The sequence below is a fragment of the Somniosus microcephalus genome, chromosome 11 (genome assembly GCF_052327205.1).
Source record: "Somniosus microcephalus isolate GS21.2 chromosome 11, FLI_Smic_1.0, whole genome shotgun sequence".
Lineage (NCBI taxonomy): Eukaryota > Metazoa > Chordata > Chondrichthyes > Squaliformes > Somniosidae > Somniosus > Somniosus microcephalus.
Window position 1 is genome coordinate 129,496,057 of NC_140997.1, and position 22,914 is coordinate 129,518,970.

At 52.4% G+C, this 22,914-nt stretch overlaps 1 protein-coding gene across 1 annotated transcript in view; it reads right to left on the reverse strand.

The window, feature by feature from the left end:
- LOC147110883 (cadherin-related family member 4-like) overlaps positions 1-22,914 on the reverse strand; it is a 331,517-nt gene that overhangs the window by 302,169 nt on the left and 6,434 nt on the right. The window contains exon 5 of the mRNA XM_085999974.1: positions 8,104-8,214. Within this exon, the coding sequence (XP_085856100.1) occupies positions 8,104-8,214 (111 nt within the window). The remainder of the gene's footprint in view (positions 1-8,103; positions 8,215-22,914) is intronic.

The window sequence follows — 22,914 nt, forward strand, 5'->3', positions numbered from 1 at the left end:
CTCACTGATGGGGAGCTGGGATCACCAGGAGACTCTCACTGTAGGGGAGCTGGGAACACCAGGAGCCTCTCACTATATGGGAGCTGGGATCACCATGAATCTCTCACTGTAGGGGAGCTGGGATCACCAGGACACTCTCACTGTAGGGGAACTGGGATCACCAGGAGATTCTCACTCTAGGGTAGCTGGGATCACCTGGAATCTCTCACTGTAGAGTAGCTGGGATGTCAAGGAGACTCTTACTATGGGAGCAGGATCACCAGGAATCTCTCACTGTAGAGGAACTGGGATCACCAGGAGACTCTCACTATGGGAGCTGGGATCACCAGGAATCTCTCACTGTAGAGGAGCTGGGATCACCAGGAGACTCTCACTATGGGAGCTGGGATCACCAGGAGACTCTCAGTGTAGGGGAGCTGGGATCACCAGGAGACTCTCACTGTGGGAGCTGGGATCACCAGGAGAATCTCACTGTAGGGGAGTTGGGATCACCAGGAGACTCTCACTGCAGGGGAGCTGGGATCACCAGGAGACTCTCACTGTGGGAGCTGGGATCACCAGGAGACTCTCACTGTATGGGAGCTGGGATCGCCTGGAGATTCTCACTATGTGAGCTGGGATCACCAGGAGATTCTCCCTGTAGCGGAGCTGGGATCACCAGGAGACTCTCACTATGGGAGTTGGGATCACCAGGAGAATCTCACTGTAGCGAGCTGGGATCACCAGGAGACTCTCACTATGGGAGCTGGGATCACCAGGAGACTCTCACTGTAGGGGAGCTGGGATCACCAGGAGGTTCTCACTGTAGGGGAGCTGGGATCACAAGGAGAATCTCACTATGGGAGCTGGGATCACCAGGAGCCTCTCACTATGGGAGCTGGGATCACCAGGAGACTCTCATTGTATGGGAGCTGGGATCATCGGGAGATTCTCACTGTAGGGGAGCTGGGATCACCAGAAAACTCTGACTATGTGAGCTGGGATCACGAGGAGAATCTCACTGTATGGGCGCTGGGATCACCTGGAGAATCTCACTGTATGGGAGCTGGGATCACCGGTAGATTCTCACTATATGGGAACTTGGATCACTAGGGGAATCTCACTGTAGGGGAGTTGGGATCACCAGGAGACTCTCATTGTATGGGAGCTGGGATCACCAGGAATCTCTCACTATGGTAGCTGGGATCACCAGGAAGCTCTCACTATGGGAGCTGGGATCACCAGGAGACTCTCACTATGGGAGCTGTGATCACCAGGAGTATCTCACTGTAGGGGAGCTGGGATCACCAGGAGACTCTCACTGTAGGGGAGCTGGGATCACCAGGAGACTCTCACTATGGGAGCTGGGATCACCAGGAGACTCTCACTGTAGGGGAGCTTGGATCACCAGGAGATTCTCACTGCAGGGGAGCTGGGATCACCAGGAGACTCTCACTATGGGAGCTGGGATCACCAGGAAACTCTCACTATGGGAGCTGGGATCACCAGGAGATTCTCACTGATGGGGAGCTGGGATCACCAGGAGACTCTCACTGTAGGGGAGCTGGGATCACCAGGAGTCTCTCACTGTAGGGGAGCTGGGATCACCAGGAGACTCTCACTGTGGGAGCTGGGATCACCAGGGGACTCTCACTGTATGTGAGTTGGGATCAGCAGGAAAATCTCACCATGGGAGCTGGGATCACCAGGAAACTCTCACTATGGGAGCTGGGATCACCAGGAAATTCTCACTATGGGAGCTGGGATCACCAGGAGATTCTCACTGTAGCGGAGCTGGGATCACCAGGAGACTCTCACTATGGGAGCTGGGATCACCAGGAATCTCTCACTATGGGAGCTGCGATCTCCAGTAGAATCTCACTGTAGGGGAGCTGGGGTCACCAGGAGACTCTCACTATGGGAGCTGGGATCACCAGGAATCTCTCACTGTAGAGGAGCTGGGATCACAAGGAGACTCTCACTATGGGAGCTGGGATCACGAGGAATCTCTCACTGTGGGAGCTGGGATCACCACGAATCTCTCACTCTATGGGAGCTGGGATCACCAGGAGACTCTCACTATGGGAGCTGGGATCACCAGGAGACTCTCACTATGGGAGCTGGGATCACCAGGAGACTCTCATTGTAGGGGAGCTAGGATCACCAGGAGACTCTCACTGTGGGAGCTGGGATCACCAGGACACTCTCACTATGGGAGCTGGGATCACCAGGAGACTGTCATTGTATGGGAGCTGGGTTCATCGGGAGACTTTCACTGTAGGGGAGCTGGGATCACCAGGAATCTCTCACTATGGGAGCTGGGATCACCAGGAGAATCTCACTGTATGGGTGCTGGGATCACCAGGAGAATCTCACTGTATGGGAGCAGGGATCACCGGGAGACTCTCACTGTAGGGGAGCTGGGATCACCAGGAGACTCTCACTACGGCAGCTGGGATCACCAGGAGACTCTCACTGTAGGGGAACTGGGATCACCAGGAGATTCTCAATGTAGGGGAGCTGGGATCACCTGGAATCTCTCACTGTAGAGGTGCTGGGATCACCAGGAGACTCTCAGTATGGGAGCTGGGATCACAAGGAGACTCTTACTACGGGAGCTGGGATCACCAGGAGAATCTGACTGTATGGGCGTTGGGATCAGCAGGAGACTCTCACTGTATGGGAGCTGGGATCACCAGGAAACTCTCACTATGGGAGCTGGGATCACCGGGAGACTCTCACTATATGGGAGCTGGGATCACCAGGAGAATCTCACTGTAGGGGAGCTGGGATCACCAGGAGACTCTCACTGTAGGGGAGCTGGGATCAGCAGGAGACTCTCACTATGGGAGCTGGGATCACCAGGAGACTCTCACTGTCGGGGAACTGGGATCACCAGGAGATTCTCACTGTAGCGGAGCTGGGATCACCAGGAGACTCTCACTATGGGAGCTGGGATCACCAGGAAACTCTCACTATGGGAGCTGGGATCACCAGGAGACTCTCACCGATGGGGAGCTGGGATCCCCAGGAGACTCTCACTATATGGAAGCTGGGATCACCAGGAATCTCTCACTGTAGGGGAGCTGGGATCACCAGGAGATTCTCACTGTAGGGGAGCTGGGATCACCTGGAATCTCTCACTGTAGAGGAGCTGGGATCACCAGGAGACTCTCACTATGGGAGCTGAGATCACCAGGAGTCTCTGACTGTAGGGGAGCTGGGATCACCAGGAATCTCTCACTGTAGGGGAGCTGGGATCACAAGGAGACTCTTACTATGGGAGCTGGGATCACCAGGAATCTGTCACTGTAGAGGAGCTGGGATCACCAGGAGACTCTCACTATGGGAGCTGGGATCACCAGGAGATTCTCACTGTAGGGGAGCTGGGATCACCAGGAGACTCTCACTGTAGGGGAGCTGGGATCACCAGGAGACTCTCACTATGGGAGCTGGGATCACCAGGAGACTCTCACTGTAGGGGAACTGGGATCACCAGGAGATTCGCACTGTAGGGGAGCTGGGATCACCAGGAGACTCTCACTATGGGAGCTGGGATCACCAGGAAACTCTCACTATGGGAGCTGGGATCACCAGGAGGTTCTCACTGATGGGGAGCTGGGATCACCAGGAGACTCTCACTGTAGGGGACCTGGGATCACCAGCAGATTCTCACTATATGGGAGCTGGGATCACCAGGAATCTCTCACTGTAGGGGAGCTGGGATCACCAGGACACTCTCACTGTTGGAGAACTGGGATCACCAGGAGATTCTCACTCTAGGGGAGCTGGGATCACCTGGAATCTCTCACTGTGGAGGAGCTGGGATCACCAGGAGACTCTCACTATGGGAGTTGTGATCACCAGGAGACTCACTGTAGGGGAGCTGGGATCACCAGGAATCTCTCACTGTCGGGGAGCTGGGATCACAAGGAGACTCTTACTATTGGAGCTGGGATCACCAGGAATCTCTCAATGTAGAGGAGCTGGGATCACCAGGAGACTCTCACTATGGGAGCTGGGATCACCAGGAATCTCTCACTGTAGAGGAGCTGGGATCACCAGGAGACTCTCACTATGGGAGCTGGGATCACCAGGAGACTCTCACTGTAGGGGAGCTGGGATCACCAGGAGACTCTTACTGGCTGTATGGCAGGGTGACCATATTTTTTAAACTGAATCTGGGGACTCACAGGGTGGGAGCACAGCAAAGTAGTCAGGATGCATTTCCTGAAAACCTGCGTGACATAAGAACGTACAAATATAAGAAATAGGAGCAGGAATAGGTCACTTGGCCCCTCGAGCCTGCTCCGCCATTCAGTAAGATTGTGGCTGATCTAGGGCTCAAAGCCACTTCCCTGCCCGCTCCCCATAACCCTTCACTCCCTTATCTTGCAAAAATGTGTCTATCTCCACCTTAAATGTATTTAATGACCCAGCCTCCACAGCTCTCTGGAGCAGAGAATTCCACAGATTTACGACCCGCAGAGAGAAGAAATTCCTCCTCATCTCAGTCCTAAAAGGGCGACCCTTTATTCTAAAACTGTGCCCCCGCGTACCAGATCTCCCCACGAGGGGAAACATCCTCTCTGCATCCAACTTGTTGAGCCCCCTCAGTATCTTATATGTTTCAATAAGATCACCTCTCATTCTTCTAAATTCCAATGAGTATAGGCCCAGCCTGCTCAACCTTTCCTCATAAGTCAACCCCCTCATCTCTGGAATTAACCTAGTGAATCATCTCTGAACTGCCTCTAATGCAAGTATATCCTTCCTCAAATAAGGAGACCAAAACTGTATGCAGTACTCAAGGTGTGGTCTCACCAATACTCTGTACAGTTTTAGCAGAACTTCCCTACTTTTATACTCCAACCACTTTGAAATAAAGGCCAACATTCCATTTGCCTTTCTGGTTACTTGCTGTACCTGCACGCTAACATTTTGTGTTTCATGCACAAGGACCCCCAGGTCCCTCTGAACTGTAGCATTTTGTAATCTCTCACCATTTAAATAATAATTTGCTTTTTTATTTTTCCTGCCAAAGTGTATAACCTCGCACTTACCCACATTATACTCCATCTGCAAAATGTTTGCCTACTCACTTAGCCTGTCAATATCCCTTTGCAGGTTCTTTGAGTCCTCTGCACAACTTGCTTTCCCACCCATCTTTGTATCATCCGCAAACTTGGCTACACTACACTCGATCCCTTCATCCAAATCATTAATATGGATTGTAAATATTTGAGGCCCCAGCACTGATCCCTGTGGCACCCCACGAGTTACCCATTATAAATGACCCATTTATCCCAACTCTCTGCTTTCTGTTAGTTAGCCAATTCTCTATCCATGCTAATATATTACCCCCAATTCCATGAGCTCTTATCTTATGCAGTAACCTTTTATGTGGTACCTTATCGAATGCCTTCTGGAAATCTAAATACATCACATCAATTGGTTCACCTTTGTCCACCCTGCTCATTACATCCTCAAAGAACTCCAGCAAGTTTGTGAAACATGATTTCCCTTTCATAAAACCATGCTGACTCTGCTTGACTGCATTACGATTTTCCAAATGCCCTGCTACTGCTTTCTTCATGAAGGACTCCAGTATTTTCCCAACGACAGATGTTAGGCTAACTGGTCTATAGTTTCCTGCTTTCTGTCTCCCTCCTTTCTTAAATAGGGGTGTTACATTTGCAGTTTTCCAATCCACCGGGGCCTCTCCAGAGTCCAGGGAATTTTGGTACATTGCAACCAATGCATCCACTATCTCTGCAGCCACTTCTTTTAAGAAATAACAACAGAAAATGCTGGAAAAACTCGGCAGGTCAGGCAACATCCGTGGACAGAAATTTGAGTTGACGTTTCGGGTCGAACCCTTCTTCAAAACTGGAAAGAAAAGATAGCATCCTGAGATCTACTTCTTTTGAGACCCTGGGATGCAGGCCATCTGGTCCAGGGGACTTGTCATCTTTTAGTCCCATTATTTTACCAAGTACTATTTCCTTCGTGATAGTGATGACTCTGTTGCTTCTGCTAGTGGAATATGCGTAGAGACAAGGCCACTTTCACTTTACACCGAAACTCGAATCTTGCGTGTGCTCTGGCAATAGTGTTGTACCAGCTATACACGACACCCAATACCCTAACCCTTACAGTCACTATTGGCCAAAATACGGGGGTCAGGTGACTCAATCCCCCAGAGTGCAGTGCGGGCCAATCTCTCAACAGCTCCTTTTCTCCGCCGTACTGCATTGTGGGAAATGGGGCCGCCATCGTCGCCTCTGTTCAACCGACTCCTGGAATCCATTCCTAAGCTCAAACCAGGTGGGAACGGGCCGAGAATCTCACCACCCCACCCCACCCCCGGGGATTCAGTACATTCACTTTTTAAAAAAACAAAGGGGTAAAATTTCAGTAGCGCCCCCGTGGCTGATTTCCCCAGGTAGCGCGCTGCGAGCCAAAACCGCGGCGCTATGTGCCGCGGTACTGCAGGCCTTCCTCCCCTTCTTAAAGGGGAGGGGCCTGGCACAGCACATCCCGGCACCCAGCTGGGCCACCAGTGATTGGGGTGCTAGCAAACGAGTCCGTCAGTCAAGAGGAGTGCCGGGCTCACGGAGAGCAGTCGGCACTCCGCGGGGGTGCTTGGCGGGGGCCGGGGACAGCAACGGGGGCAGGTGCTGGCAGGCGGCCAGCAGCAAAAATGGCCGCCCGCCACCTCCCCTTTAACTAGCGCCGCCCCGGCTGCAGGTAGGCCCCCCTGGACATAGCGTCCGGCGGTAAGTCAGGGGGCGCTACCGAAGATCACGGCCGGGGCGCTGCGCATGGCGATGATGTCATCAATGCGCCGCAGGGCGCTAACAGTTACCACTGCCATTAACCTCCTGCTGAATTTCACGGGAGGTGCTGGCGGCGCCGCGCCTAGGCGCTAGTTGCTTTGCGCCCTCTTAAGGCGCTAATGGGAGCCGCAAAGCAACCAAATCTTTCCCCCAAAGACTCTATATGGGACGAGTTTTCTGAACTGGGGACTCTTCCAGGGATATTGTTTGGCCGGGGACACAGCACCTAATCCAGGGTCTTTTCATGGTGGGGATTTGAACTCATGTCTCGGGATCTTCACTTCTCTTTTGTTCTCTCCCAGCCTGGCCTCTTAATCTATTTCATTTCCTGTGCTTTTCCAGTCTTGAAAAAGGGTTTGACCTGAAACGTCGACTCTATTTTCTCTCCACGGATGTTGCCTGGCCTGCTGAGTTTTTCCAGCATTTTCTGTTGTTATCTCAGGATCATTAGTCCAGTGAAGTAACCACTATGCAACTGTACCCCAGTGAGAGCAGGTGCTGGATCGTTTTTGCTGAAGAGTAAGCAGTCAGGGAATCCCAGCTCACTCAGCATCCAATAGTCAGGGAATCCCAGCTCACTCAGCATCCAATAGTCAGGGAATCCCAGCTCACTCAGCATCCAATAGTCAGGGAATCCCAGCTCACTCAGCATCCAATAGTCAGGCAGGTGAGCAGTGTAACCCAGAGGCATACGGAGCAGCAATTCCACCAGGACCAGCATCCGCTCAAAGAGACTCCAATTGGTGCTGAGTTGTGAGCAGTTTCTCACTGAGATCGTGGACCCACCAGGAACTAAGCTTGAAACTGCCTGGACTCAATGTACTGAACAACCCTGAGAGCATTGGCCACTGGAGGCTTGCTGTGCAAAGCCACGACACCAGTCAGTCCCTTCAGTTCCCCTCCCAATAGAGATGATATACTTTAGGGCAGCACGGTGGCATAGTGGTTAGCACTGTTGCCTCACAGCGCCAGGGACCCGGGTTCGAATCCGGCCTCAGGTGACTGTCTGTGTGGAGTTTGCACATTCTCCCCGTGTTTGCGTGGGTTTCCTCCGGGTGCTCCGGTTTCCTCCCACAGTCCAAAGATGTGCAGGTTAGGTTGATTGGCTATGATAAAATTGACCCTTAGTGTTAGGGGGATTAAATACGTGGGGTTACGGGGATAGGGTGGGATATGTGTTGGTGTAGGGGTTACAGGGATCGGGTGGGATATGTGTCATTGCAGGCTCGATGGGACGAAATGGCCTCTATCTGCACTGTGGGGTTTCTGTGATTCTGTGATTTACCCTCTCCTCATCATGATGACCAAAACCATTGAGTGGAACATGGATGACGCCCGATTGGTCCACGCTGAACTGCTCTGTGGCAGAAGCAGGAATGGCATCTGTTATTGTGTACTGTAATAAAGGAATAGTGAAGTTAATACCAGCTGCAACTTATTTAAAACGTGCACCCACACTGTGACTATCTATGGCAAGCCACTTAGATTCAACAACATTGTACAGTTTTTCAGCTGTGTCAGTGTAGCTCACTGGTAGCACTCTCACCTTTGAGTCAGAAAGTTGTGGGTTCAAGTCCCACGTCACGAGACTTGAGCACAAAAATCTAGGCTGATACTGGAGTGCTGCACTGTCAGTGGTGCCGTCTTTCAGATGAGATTTTAAACCGAGGCCCCGTCTTCCCTCTTAGGTGGATAACAAAAAAATCAGAATGATGTGGCAGGTAGTTGGTGAGTATTACAACTTTCTTTTCCTCTCTAAGTTAGGGAAGGGGGTTAAATTAAGAGCTGAGAAATTGTAATTTGCTAGTACTTATCAATTTAATAACTTAAAACTCAATAAAATAATCAAACAATAAAACTAAAATATCAATTGAATAAAATCTTTAACTAATTAATTAATACATAAAACAAGATTAGAGATGGCAGGACAGGTGGTGTGTCGTAGCTGCAGCATGTGGGAATTTGTGGAGAGCATCGCAATCCTGAGCAACCACATCTGCAGTAAGTGTCTGCAACTCGAGGAACTTCGGCTCAGAGTTGTTGAGCTGGAGTACGAGCTGCAGACATTGCGATGCATCAGGGAGGGGGAGATTTACCTGGACACTTTGTTCCAGGAGGCAGTCACACCCTTTAGGTTAAGTAGTACTTTAGAGTTCGTCAGCGGTCAGGGACAGGAGGGCGTGACTGCGAGTCAGGAAGGTATGGGGACCCAGGATGTAGTGATGGAGGATCCTCCGCCTCAGCCCTGGACCTTGTCCAACAGTTACGAGGTACTTGCTACCTGTATGGATAAGGGAAAGGACTGCAAGGAGGATGCGCAAACTGACCACGGCACCGTGGTACAGGGGGCTATCCAAGTGGGGGGAGAAGGAAGGAATGTGGTACTAGTAGGGGACAGTATAGTCAGGTGGATAGATACTGTTCTCTGCAGCAGTGAAAGAGAGTCCCGAAGGCTGTGTTGCCTACCCGGTGCCAGGGTTAAGGATATCTCTGAGCGGCTGGAGAAAAACTTGGAGTGGTAGGGGGAGGTTCCAGTTGTCGTGGTCCATGTAGGAACCAACGACATATGTAGAACTAAGAATGAGGGAGTTTGAGGAGCTCGGGTCTAAATTAATAAGCAGAACCTCAAGGGTAATAATCTCTGGATTACTACCTGAGCCATGTGCAAATTGGCATAGGGTCAAGCAGATCAGATAGTTAAATGCGTGGCTCAAAGAGTGGTGTGGGAGAAAGGGGTTTCAATTCATGGGGCACTGGCACCAGTACTGGGGAAAGAGGGAGCTGTTCCATCGGGACGGGCTCCACTTAACCTGGCCTGGTGAATCGAATAACTAGAGGAGAAAAATTAGGTTGCTAATGGGGCGCAAAGCAACTAGCGCCCGGGCGCGGTGATGTTTGCACCGCTCATGAAATTGACCAGACATTTTGTGGCAGCGCTAAACACTACCACCACGATGCCCTGTGCCCGCAGATCGTGACGTCAGTCGCGCGTGCAATGCCCCGGACCGGATATTGAGTGGCGCCCCCTGCCTTTCCACCTACCGCTAGCAACGACAGGTTGAGGGGAGTGTTTTGCAGTCGGGAAGGGACTGGGGGAGCGCTATTTAAAGGCGGCCGCTTCCTGCCTTTTTTTGTTGGTGACATTTTTGCACCACGCATTCTGTGAGAGAGAGACTGACTTCTGGAGAGATTCAACACTGTGTGAAGGAGTTTTGGGTACTGAGCTGCACTTTGCAGGTTCATTTTGATTTGTCCTTCCTTGCATCGATTTAGAAGAGACTATGGGGGCTGCACTCTGAGCTCTTTCTCTGGGCCTCTCCATTGTTTTTTCCAGCAGATTTGATGTACAGGTCTCTCCAGGCCGAGATTCAAGGCTGCAATGAGCAGGGTGTGGATGGAGAGCAAGATCGACCCTCCCCTTTAAGAACTGGCCGGCGCCAGTGTGTCTGTGTTCCATTGCTGATTGACATCACATGAGCTTCGCCAGCGCTCTGAGGTAGCGCCTCGCTCCTTGGCCTTTGCACCTTAAGAAAGGTGTGTAGTGGCTGATTTAGCGCTCCAATCACTTCCAGGGGTGAGAGAAGCCAAGTTTGCAGTCACAGCCAATAATTAGCGCCAGGCGCTAAACTTTGCGCCCGGCCGATAATTGTGCCCCAAACGGGGCGATACTGAATTTCTCCCCCTAGGGCTGTAGATATGGCTTTAAACTAAAATGGGGGGGAGGGGGTCAGGCGAGGGGAAGTTTAGAAATCTCAAGAGAAAGGTCAAGGCATTAGAGCAGTCTAGCGATTTGGGTAAAAATAAGCAGAGTGTGACAGGAAGGGACAGAGAGTTTAATGATAGTAGTGCAGCAGAGAATAAGGTCAAAGCAGGGAATAATGGTAAAAAAATTAAATTAAAGGCTCTTTATCTGAATGAACGAAGCATTTGTAACAAGATAGATGAACTACTGGCACAAATAGAGATAAATGATTTTGATCTAATAGCCATTACAGAGACATGGTTGCAAGATGACCAAGGTTGGGAACTAAATGTTCCAGGGTACTTGACGTTTCGAAAAGACAGGCAGAATGGAAAAGGAGGGAGAGTAGCCCTGATAATAAAGGATGACATAAGGACAGTAGAGAGAAAGGATCTCGGCTCGGAAGATCAGGAAGTAGACTCAGTATGGGTGAAGATAAGGAATAACAAGGGACAGAGAACACTGGTAGCAGTAGTATATAGGCCCCCTAACAGTAGCTATACCGTTGGACAGAATACTAATCAAGAAATAGTAGGACAAAGGTAATGCAATAATCGTGGGGGACGTTAATCTTCATATAGACTGGACAAACCAAATTGGAAAAGGTAGTCTGGAGGACGAGTTCATGGAATGCATTCGGGACAGTTTCCTCGAACAATACGTTATGGAACCAACCAGGCTATTTTAGATCTTGTATTGTGTAATGATACAGGGTTAGTTAGCAATCTCTTAGTAAAGGATCCTCTGGGGCAGAGTGATCATAATATGATAAACTTAATGTGAAATTCAGAGAGTGACTTGCCTAAGTCCGAAACTAGAGTTTTAAACTTAAATAAGCCAATTACATAGGTATGAGGGGCGAGTTGGCTAAGGTAGATTGGAAAAAGAGATCAAAAGATATGACGTAGATAAGCAGTGGCTAGCATTTAAAGAAATATATCATAATTCTCAGCAAAAATACATTCCATTGAGAAACAAAAATTCCACAGGAAAAGTGATCCAATCGTGGCTAATTAAGAAGTTAAGGATAGCATTAGATTGAAAGTAGAAGCTTAGAATGTTGTGAAGAATATTAGTAAGCCTGAGGATTGGGAAAGTTTCAGAAACCAGCAAAGGATGACCAAAAAACTGATAAAAAGGGAAAAAATAGAATGAGAGAAAACTAGCAAGAAATATAAAAACAGATTGTAAGAGCTTCTACAAGTATGTAAAAAGGAAGAGAGTAACAAAAATAATGTTGGTCCCTTAGAGGCTGAGACAGGAGAAATTATTATGGAGAATAAGGAAATGGCAGAAACGTTAAACAAATATTTTGTATCTGTCTTCACAGTAGAAGACCCAAAAAGCATACAAAATTGGTGGGGAACCAAGAACCAAGGGTCTAATGAGGGTGAGGAATTTAACATAATTAATATAAGTAGAGAAAAAGTACGAGGGAAACTAATAGGACTAAAAGCCGACAAATCCCCTGGACCTGCCAGCCTACATCCTAGGGTTCTAAAAGAGGTGGCTGAAGAGATAGTGGATGCATTGGTTTTGATCTCCAAAATTCCCTAGATTCTAGAACGGTCCCAGCGGGTTGGAAGGTCACAAATGTAACATCGCTATTCAAGAAAGGAGGAAGAGAGAAGTCAGGGAACTACGGGCCAATTAGCCTGACATCAGTTGTTGGGAAAATGCTGGAATCCGTTGTTGAGGAAGTGGTATCAGGGTACTTAGAAAATCATAACATGATTAGACCGAGTCGGCATGGATTTATGAAAGGGAAATCGTGTTGACAAATTTATTAGAGTTTTTTGAGGATGTAACTAGCAGGGTAGATAAAGGGGAACCAGTAGATGTAGTATATTTGGATTTCCAAAAGGCATTTGATAAGGTGCCACATAAAAGGTTATTACATAAGGTTAGGGCTCATGGGGTTGAGGGTAATATAGCAGCATGAATAGAGGATTGGTTAACAGACAGAAAACAGAGAGTAGGGATAAACAGATCTTTTTCAGGTTGGCAGGCTGTAACTAGTGGGATGCTGCAAAGATTGTGGTGGGGCCTCAGCTATTTACAATCTATATTAATAACCTAGATTAAGGGACCGAGTGTAATGTTCCAAGTTTCCTGATGATACAAAGCTAGGTGGGACAGTAAGCTGTGAGGAGAACACAACGAGTCTGCAAAGGGATATAGATAGACTAAGTGAGTGGGCAGTAAGGTGGCAGATGGAGTATAGTGTAGGGAAATGTGAGGTTATTCACTTTGGTAGGAAGAATAGAAAAACAGAATATTTTTTAAATGGTGAGAAACTTTCAAATGTTGGTGTTCGGAGAGATTTAGCTGTCCTTGTACAGGAAAGACAGTGTATTAGTGTGCAGGTACAGCAAGCAATAAGGAAGGCAAATGGCATGTTGGCCTTTATTGCAAGTGGGTTGGAGTACAAGAGTAAGGAAGTCTTGCTACAATTGTACAGGGTCTTGGTGAGCCCACACCTGGAGTACTGTGCACAGTTTTGGTCTCCTTATCTAAGGAAGGATATACTTGCCTTGGAGGTGGTGCAACGAAGGTTCACTAGATTGATTCCTGGGATGAGAGGGCTGTCCTATGAGGAGAGATTGTGTAGATTGGACCTATACTCTCTGGAGTTTAGAAGAATGAGAGGTGATCTCATTGAAACATGTAAGATTCTGAGGGGGATTGACAGGGTAGATGCTGAGAGGTTGTTTCCCCTGGCTGGAGAGTCTAGAACTAGGGGGCATAATCTCAGGATAAGGGGTCGGCCATTTAAGGCCGAGATGAGGAGGAATTTCTTCACTCAGAGGGTTGTGAATCTTTGGAATTCTCTGCCCAGAGGGCTGTGGATGCTGAGTCTTTGAGTATATTCAAGGCTGAGATAGATAGATTTTTGGACTCTAGGGATATGGAGATCGGGCGGGAAAGTGGAGTTGAGGTCAAAGATCAGCCATGATCTTATTGAATGGTGGAGCAGGCTCGAGGGGCCGTATGGCCGACTCCTGCTCCTATTTCTTATGTTCTTTTGTTCTTATGACGTAAAAGGCCCCTTGGCACTATTCAAAGAAGAACAGGGGAGTTCTCCCCGGTGTCTTCTGACTCAGAGGCGAGAGTGTTACCAGTGAGCCATGGGTGACACCTTAGTAGTGACGTCATTGCTAGACTGACGACACATAACTGGCACTTGGACTTCATACTTTAGCAATTTGATCCAACAAGAGTGGTTTTTTCTCACTTGCTTTATTTGAATTGTTAGTTTCATGGCAGTAATAATGTTTCTATTATTACCTTATTGTGAAATTCCTATTTGAAAAATAGACTCTTTGAAGTAGCTTTGATTGGTCTAACAAGCTCAGAGCCAAAACATCCCATGAAAATAAATCCTGCCTACGCCACTGCCAGAGGGAAGCAACAAATGGAACTCTGTCTTCTCCAGCACGGTCAGAGGTTCCTCCAAGAACCTTAGCTTCCTCTATTCTGCAAAGCACTGCTTTCTCCTAAACAACTCTTAACTGTCTAAAACTGTGGGTGTGTTTTAGGAGCAAGTACTGCCTCTAACTGTGGGTGTGTTTTAGGAGCAAGTACTGTCTCTAACTGTGGGGCAATGCAATAGGAGGCACCACTCATACAGTGGCATTTCATTGGTTGACAAAAATACAAACGAAGCGATATTCACTTATTTCCTCCAGACAGTCTTTTCCACATCTCCTTTCTGTTGTGTATGTACCTTTAAGGGAATAACTGGTCTTAGACTGCAGTACCGGCAGTGACCACCCCTGTATAAAAGGCCCTAGCAGGCTTCTGTAGTTTCAGTTTCAAGCTGCCTCTTGTTCAGTAAAGTACCTGTTAAACTGTTCTCCCGAAGTCCGTGTATTATTGAGGCGCGGACTTTACACTTTCCCCATCCTTTTTTCATTCAGCCCAACCCACCTAGCCTTCACTCCTATGACTTCACTGCCCTCCTGTGCTACTTTAACCTCACATATCCATATTCATGGCCACATCCTGAACCTTGCTATCTCATGGGTCCTCTCTACACATGAGGAATACATCATGCACACTGAGACTTAATCTGTGACCCTGGGATTAAATCTCACGGCCGGGGACTCCACCTAGTGACCACAGGAATACACCTCACACCCTGGGACTCCACCCAGTGACCCCTGGAATACACCTCACACCCTGGGACTCCGTCCAGTGACCCCTGGAATACTCTGACAACCTGGGACTCCATCCAGTGACCCCAAGAAAACACCTCACACCCTGGGGCTCCACCCAGTGACACCTGGAATACTCTGGGATCCTGGGACTCCATTCAGTGACCCCAGGAATACATCTCACACCCTGGGACTCCACACAGTGACCCCAGGAATATATCTCACACCCTGGGACTCCATCCAGTGATCCCTGGAATACATCTCACACCCTGGGACTCCACACAGTGACCCCAGGAATACATCTCACACCCTGGGACTCCATCCAGTGATCCCTGGAATACATCTCACACCCTCGGACTCCACCCAGTGACCTCAGGAATAATCTGGGACCCTGGGACTACACCCAGTGACATCAGGAATACTCTGGGACCCTGGGACTCCACCCAGTGACCCCTGGAATACATCTCACACCCTGGGACTCCACCCAGTGACCCCAAGAAAACATCTCACACCCTGGGACTCCATCCAGTGACCCCAAGAAAACATCTCACACCCTGGGACTCCATCCAGTGACCCCAAGAAAACATCTCACACCCTGTGACTCCACCCAGTGGCCCCAGGAATACATCTCACACCCTGGGACTCCACCCAGTGACCCCAGGAATACATCTCACACCCTGGGACTCCACCCAGTGACCCCTGGAATACATCTCACACCCTGGGACTCCACCCAGTGACCCCTGGAATACTCTGGGACCCTGGGACTCCACCCAGTGACTTCAGGAATACTCTGGGACCCTGGGACTCCACCCAGTGACCCCTGGAATACTCTGGGACGCTGGGACTCCATCCAGTGACCCCAGGAATACTCTGACACCCTGGAATACTCTGGGACCCTGGGACTCCACCCAGTGACCCCTGGAATACTCTGGAACCCTGGGACTCCACCCAGTGACCTCAGGAATACTCTGGGGCACTGGGACTCCAACCAGTGACCCCTGGAATACTCTGGGACCCTGGGACTCCACACAGTGACCTCAGGAATACTCTGGGACCCTGGGACTCCACCCAGTGACCCCTGGAATACTCTGGGACGCTGGGACTTCACCCAGTGACCCCTGGAATAGTCTGGGACCCTGGGACCCCACACAGTAACCTCAGGAATACTCTGGGACACTGGGACTCCACCCAGTGACCCCTGGAATACTCTGGGAGCCTGGGACTCCACCCAGTGACACCTGGAATACTCTGGGACACTGGGACTCCACCCAGTGACCCCTGGAATATTCTGGGACCCTGGAACTCCACCCAGTGACCCCAGGAAAACTCTGGGATGCTGGGACTCCATCCAGTGACTCCAGGAATGCTCTGGGACCCTGGGACTCCACCCAGTGACCCCAGGAATACTCTGTGACCCTGGGACTCCACCCAGTGACACCAGGAATACTCCGGGACCCTGGGACTCCACCAAGTGACACCTGGAATATTCTGGGACCCGGGGACTCCATCCAGTGGCCCCTGCAATACTCTGGGACGCTGGGACTCCATCCAGTGACCTCAGGAATACTCTGGGACCCTGGGACTCCACACAGTGACCTCAGGAATGCTCTGGGAGCATGGGCCTCCACCCAGTGACCCCTGGAATACTCTGGGATCCTGGGACTCCACCCAGTGACACCTGGAATACCCTGGGACCCTGGGACTCCATCCAGTGACCCCTGGAATACTCTGGGACTCTTGGACTCCACTCAGTGACCTCAGGAATACACCTCACACCCTGGGACTCCACCCAGTGACCCCTGGAATAGTCTGGGACCCTGGGACTCCACCCAGTGACCCCAGGAATACTCTGGGACCCTGGGACTCCTCCCAATGACCCCTGGAATACTCTGGGACCCTGGGACTCCACCCAGTGACCTCAGGAATACTCTGGGACACAGACTCCACCCAATCACCTCAGGAATAATCTGGGACACTGGGACTCCACCCAGTGACCTCAGGAATACTCTGTGACACTGGGACTCCTTCCAGTGACCCCTGGAATAATCTGGGACCCTGGGACTCCATCCAGTTACCCCTGGAATGCTCTGGGACCCTGGGACTCCACCCAGTGACCTCAGGAATACTCTGGGACCCTGGGACCCCACACAGTGACATCAGGAATACTCTGGGACCATGGGTCTCCACCCAGTGACCCCTGGAATACTCTGGGACCCTGGGACTCCATCCAGTGACCCCTGGAATGCTCTGGGATCCTGGGACTCCATCCAGTGACCCCAGGAATACTCTGGGACCCTGGGACACCATCCAGTGACCCCTGGAATACTCTGGGACCCTGGGACTACATCCAGTGACCTCAGGAATACTCTGGGAGCCTGGGACTCCACCCAGTGACACCTGGAATACTCTGGGACCCTGGGACTCCACCCAGTGACCCCTGGAATACTCTGGGACCCTGGGACTCCACCCAGTGACCCCAGGAATACTCTGGGACACTGGGATTCCACCCAGTGTCCTCAGGTATACTCTGGGACCCTGGGACTCCATCCAATGACCCCTGGAATACTCTGGGACACTGGGACGCCACTCAGTGACCCCTGGAATACTCTGGGACACTGGGACTCCACACAGTGTCCCCTGGAATACTCTGGGACCCTGGGACTCCACCCAGTGACCTCAGGAATACTCTGGGACACTGGGACTCCACCCAGAGACCTCAGGAATACTCTGGGACCCAGGGACTCCACCCAGTGACCTCAGGAATACTCTGGGACACTGGGACTCCACCCAGTGACTGCAGGAATATTCTGGGACGCTGGGACTCCACCCAGTGACCCCTGGAATACTCTGGGACTGTGGGACTCCACCCAGTGACCCCTGGAATACACCTCACACCCTGGGACTCCATCCAGTGACACCTGGAATACTCTGGGACTCTGGGACTCCACCCAGTGACCCCAGGAATACTCTGGGACCCTGGGACTCCTCCCAGTGACCTCGGCAATACTCTGGGACCCTGGGACTCCACCCAGTGACCCCTGGAATATTCTGGGACCCTGGGACTCCTCCCAGTGACCCCTGGAATACTCTGGGACACTGGAACTGCACCCAGTGATCTCAGGAATACTCTGGGACCCTGGGACTCCACCCAGTGAACTCAGGAATACTCTGGGACACTGGGACGCCACCCAATGACCTCAGGAATACTTTGGGACCCTGGGACTCCATCCAGTGACTCCTGGAATACTCTGGGACCCTGGGACTCCATCCAGTGACCCTGGAATACTCTGGGACCCTGGGACTCCACCCAGTGACCTCAGGAATACTCTGGGTCCCTGGGGCTCCACACAGTGACCTCAGGAATACTCTGGGAGCATGGGCCTCCACCCAGTGACACCTGGAATACTCTGGGACACTGGGACTCCATCCAGTGACCCCTGGAATACTCTGGGACCCTTGGACTCCATCCAGTGACCCCAGGAATACTCTGGGACACTGGGGCTCCACCCAGTGACCCCTGGAATTCTCTGGGACCCTGGGACTCCGCCCAGTGACCCCTGGAATACTCTGGGACCCTGGGACTCCACCCAGCGACCTCAGCAATATTCTGGGACCCTGTGACTCCACCCAGTGACCTCAGGAATACTCTGGCGCCCTGGGGCTCCACCCAGTGACCCCTGGAATACATCTCACACCCTTGGACTCCGTGCAGTGACCCCTGGAATACTCTGACAACCTGGGACTCCATCCAGTGACCCCAAGAAAACACCTCACACCCTGGGGCTCCACCCAGTGACACCTGGAATACTCTGGGATCCTGGGACTCCATCCAGTGACCCCAGGAATACATCTCACACCCTGGGACTCCACACAGTGACCCCAGGAATACATCTCACACCCTGGGACTCCATCCAGTGATCCCTGGAATACATCTCACGCCCTGGGACTCCACACAGTGACCCCAGGAATACATCTCACACCCTGGGACTCCATCCAGTGATCCCTGGAATACATCTCACACCCTGGGACTCCACCCAGTGACCTCAGGAATAATCTGGGACCCTGTGGCTACACCCAGTGACATCAGGAATATTCTGGGACCCTGGGACTCCACCCAGTGACCCCTGGAATACATCTCACACCCTGGGACTCCACCCAGTGACCCCAAGAAAACATCTCACACCCTGGGACTCCATCCAGTGACCCCAAGAAAACATCTCACACCCTGTGACTCCACCCAGTGACCCCAGGAATACATCTCACACCCTGGGACTCCACCCAGTGACCCCAGGAATACATCTCACACTCTGGGACACCACCCAGTGACCCCTGGAATACATCTCACACCCTGGGACTCCACCCAGTGACCCCTGGAATAATCTGGGACGCTGGGACTCCACCCAGCGACCTCAGGAATACTCTGGGACCCTGGGACTCCACCCAGTGACCCCTGGAATACTCTGGGACGCTGGGACTCCATCCAGTGACCCCAGGAATACTCTGACACCCTGGAATACTCTGGGACCCTGGGACTCCACCCAGTGACCCCTGGAATACTCTGGAACCCTGGGCCTCCACCCAGTGACCTCAGGAATACTCTGGGACACTGGGACTCCAACCAGTGACCCCTGGAATACTCTGGGACCCTGGGACTCCACACAGTGACCTCAGGAATACTCTGGGACCCTGGGACTCCACCCAGTGACCCCTGGAATACTCTGGGACGCTGGGACTTCACCCAGTGACCCCTGGAATACTCTGGGACACTGGGACTCCACCCAGTGACCCCTGGAATACTCTGGGACCCTGGAACTCCACCCAGTGACCCCAGGAAAACTCTGGGATGCTGGGACTCCATCCAGTGACTCCAGGAATGCTCTGGGACCCTGGGACTCCACCCAGTGACCCCGGAATACTCTGGGACCCTGGGACTCCACCCAGTGACACCAGGAATACTCCGGGACCCTGGGACTCCACCAAGTGACACCTGGAATATTCTGGGACCCGGGGACTCCATCCAGTGGCCCCTGCAATACGCTGGGACCCTGGGACTCCATCCAGTGACCCCTGGAATACTCTGGGACGCTGGGACTCCATCCAGTGACCTCAGGAATACTCTGGGACCCTGGGACTCCACACAGTGACCTCAGGAATGCTCTGGGAGCATGGGCCTCCACCCAGTGACCCCTGGAATACTCTGGGATCCTGGGACTCCACCCAGTGACACCTGGAATACCCTGGGACCCTGGGACTCCATCCAGTGACCCCTGGAATACTCTGGGACTCTTGGACTCCACTCAGTGACCTCAGGAATACACCTCACACCCTGGGACTTCACCCAGTGACCCCTGGAATAGTCTGGGACCCTGGGACTCCACCCAGTGACCCCAGGAATACTCTGGGACCCTGGGACTCCTCCCAATGACCCCTGGAATACTCTGGGACCCTGGGACTCCACCCAGTGACCTCAGGAATACTCTGGGACACAGACTCCACCCAATCACCTCAGGAATAATCTGGGACACTGGGACTCCACCCAGTGACCTCAGGAATACTCTGTGACACTGGGACTCCTTCCAGTGACCCCTGGAATAATCTGGGACCCTGGGACTCCATCCAGTTACCCCTGGAATGCTCTGGGACCCTGGGACTCCACCCAGTGACCTCAGGAATACTCTGGGACCCTGGGACCCCACACAGTGACATCAGGAATACTCTGGGACCATGGGTCTCCACCCAGTGACCCCTGGAATACTCTGGGACCCTGGGACTCCATCCAGTGACCCCTGGAATGCTCTGGGATCCTGGGACTCCATCCAGTGACCCCAGGAATACTCTGGGACCCTGGGACACCATCCAGTGACCCCTGGAATACTCTGGGACCCTGGGACTACACCCAGTGACCTCAGGAATACTCTGGGAGCCTGGGACTCCACCCAGTGACACCTGGAATACTCTGGGACCCTGGGACTCCACCCAGTGACCCCTGGAATACTCTGGGACCCTGGGACTCCACCCAGTGACCCCAGGAATACTCTGGGACACTGGGATTCCACCCAGTGACCTCAGGTATACTCTGGGACCCTGGGACTCCATCCAATGACCCCTGGAATACTCTGGGACACTGGGACTCCACCCAGTGACCCCTGGAATACTCTGGGACACTGGGACTCCACACAGTGTCCCCTGGAATCCTCTGGGACCCTGGGACTCCACCCAGTGACCTCAGGAATACTCTGGGACACTGGGACTCCACCCAGAGACCTCAGGAATAATCTGGGACCCAGGGACTCCACCCAGTGACCTCAGGAATACTCTGGGACACTGGGACTCCACCCAGTGACTGCAGGAATATTCTGGGACGCTGGGACTCCACCCAGTGACCCCTGGAATTCTCTGGGACTGTGGGACTCCACCCAGTGACCTCTGGAATACACCTCACACCCTGGGACTCCACCCAGTGACCCCAGGAATACTCTGGGACCCTGGGACTCCTCCCAGTGATCTCGGGAATACTCTGGGACCCTGGGACTCCACCCAGTGACGCCTGGAATATTCTGGGACCCTGGGACTCCTCCCAGTGACCCCTGGAATACTCTGGGACACTGGAACTCCACCCAGTGACCTCAGGAATACTCTGGGACCCTGGGACTCCACCCAGTGGCCTCAGGAATACTCTGGGACACTGGGACGCCACCCAGTGACCTCAGGAATACTTTGGGACCCTGGGACTCCATCCAGTGACTCCTGGAACACTCTGGGACCCTGGGACTCCATCCAGTGACCCTGGAATACTCTGGGACCCTGGGACTCCACCCAGTGACCTCAGGAATACTCTGGGTCCCTGGGGCTCCACACAGTGACCTCAGGAATACTCTGGGAGCATGGGCCTCCACCCAGTGACACCTGGAATACTCTGGGACCCTGGGACTCCATCCAGTGACCCCTGCAATACTCTGGGACCCTTGGACTCCATCCAGTGACCCCAGGAATACTCTGGGACCCTGGGGCTCCACCCAGTGACCCCTGGAATTCTCTGGGACCCTGGGACTCCGCCCAGTGACCCCTGGAATACTCTGGGACCCTGGGACTCCACCCAGCGACCTCAGCAATACTCTGGGACCCTGTGACTCCACCCAGTGACCTCAGGAATACTCTGGCGCCCTGGGGCTCCACCCAGTGACCTCAGGAATTCTCTGGGACCCTGGGACTCAACCCAGTGACCGCAGGAATACTCTGGGACCCTGGGACACCACCCAGTGACCGTAGGAATACTCTGGGACCCTGGGACTCCACCCAATGACCTCAGGAATACTCTGGGACCCTGGGGCTCCACCCAGTGACCCCTGGAATACTCTGGGACCCTGGGATTCCATCCAATGACCCCAGGAATACTCTGGGACCCTGGAACTCCACCCAGTGACCTCAGGAATACTCTGGGACCCTGGGGCTCCACCCAGTGACCCCTGGAATACTCTGGGACCCTGGGACTCCATCCAGTGACCTCAGGAATACTCTGGGACCCTGGGACTCCACCCAGTGACCCCTGGAATACTCTGGGACCCTGGGACTCCACCCAGTGTCCCCAGGAATACTCTGACACCCTGGGGCTCCACCCAGTGACCCCTGGAGTAATCTGGGACCCTGGGACTCCACCCAGTGACCCCAGGAATACCCTGGGACCCTGGGACTCCACCCAGTGACCCCTGGAATACTCTGGTACCCTGGGACTCCACCCAGTGACCCCTGGAATACATCTCACACCCTGGGACTCCACCCAGTGACCTCAGGAATTCTCTGGGACCCTGGGACTCCACCCAGTGACTGCAGGAATACTCTGGGACCCTGGGACACCACCCAGTGACCGCAGGAATACTCTGGGACCCTGGGACTCCACCCAATGACCTCAGGAATACTCTGGGACCCTGGGGCTCCACCCAGTTACCTCAGGAATACTCTGGGACCCTGGGACTCCATCCAATGACCCCAGGAATACTCTGGGACCCTGGAACTCCACCCAGTGACCTCAGAAATACTCTGGGACCCTGGGGCTCCACGCAGTGACCCCTGGAATACTCTGGGACCCTGGGATTCCATCCAGTGACCTCAGGAATACTCTGGGACCCTGGGACTCCATCCAGTGACCCCTGAAATAATCTGGGACTCTGGGACTCCACCCAGTGACCCCTGGAATACT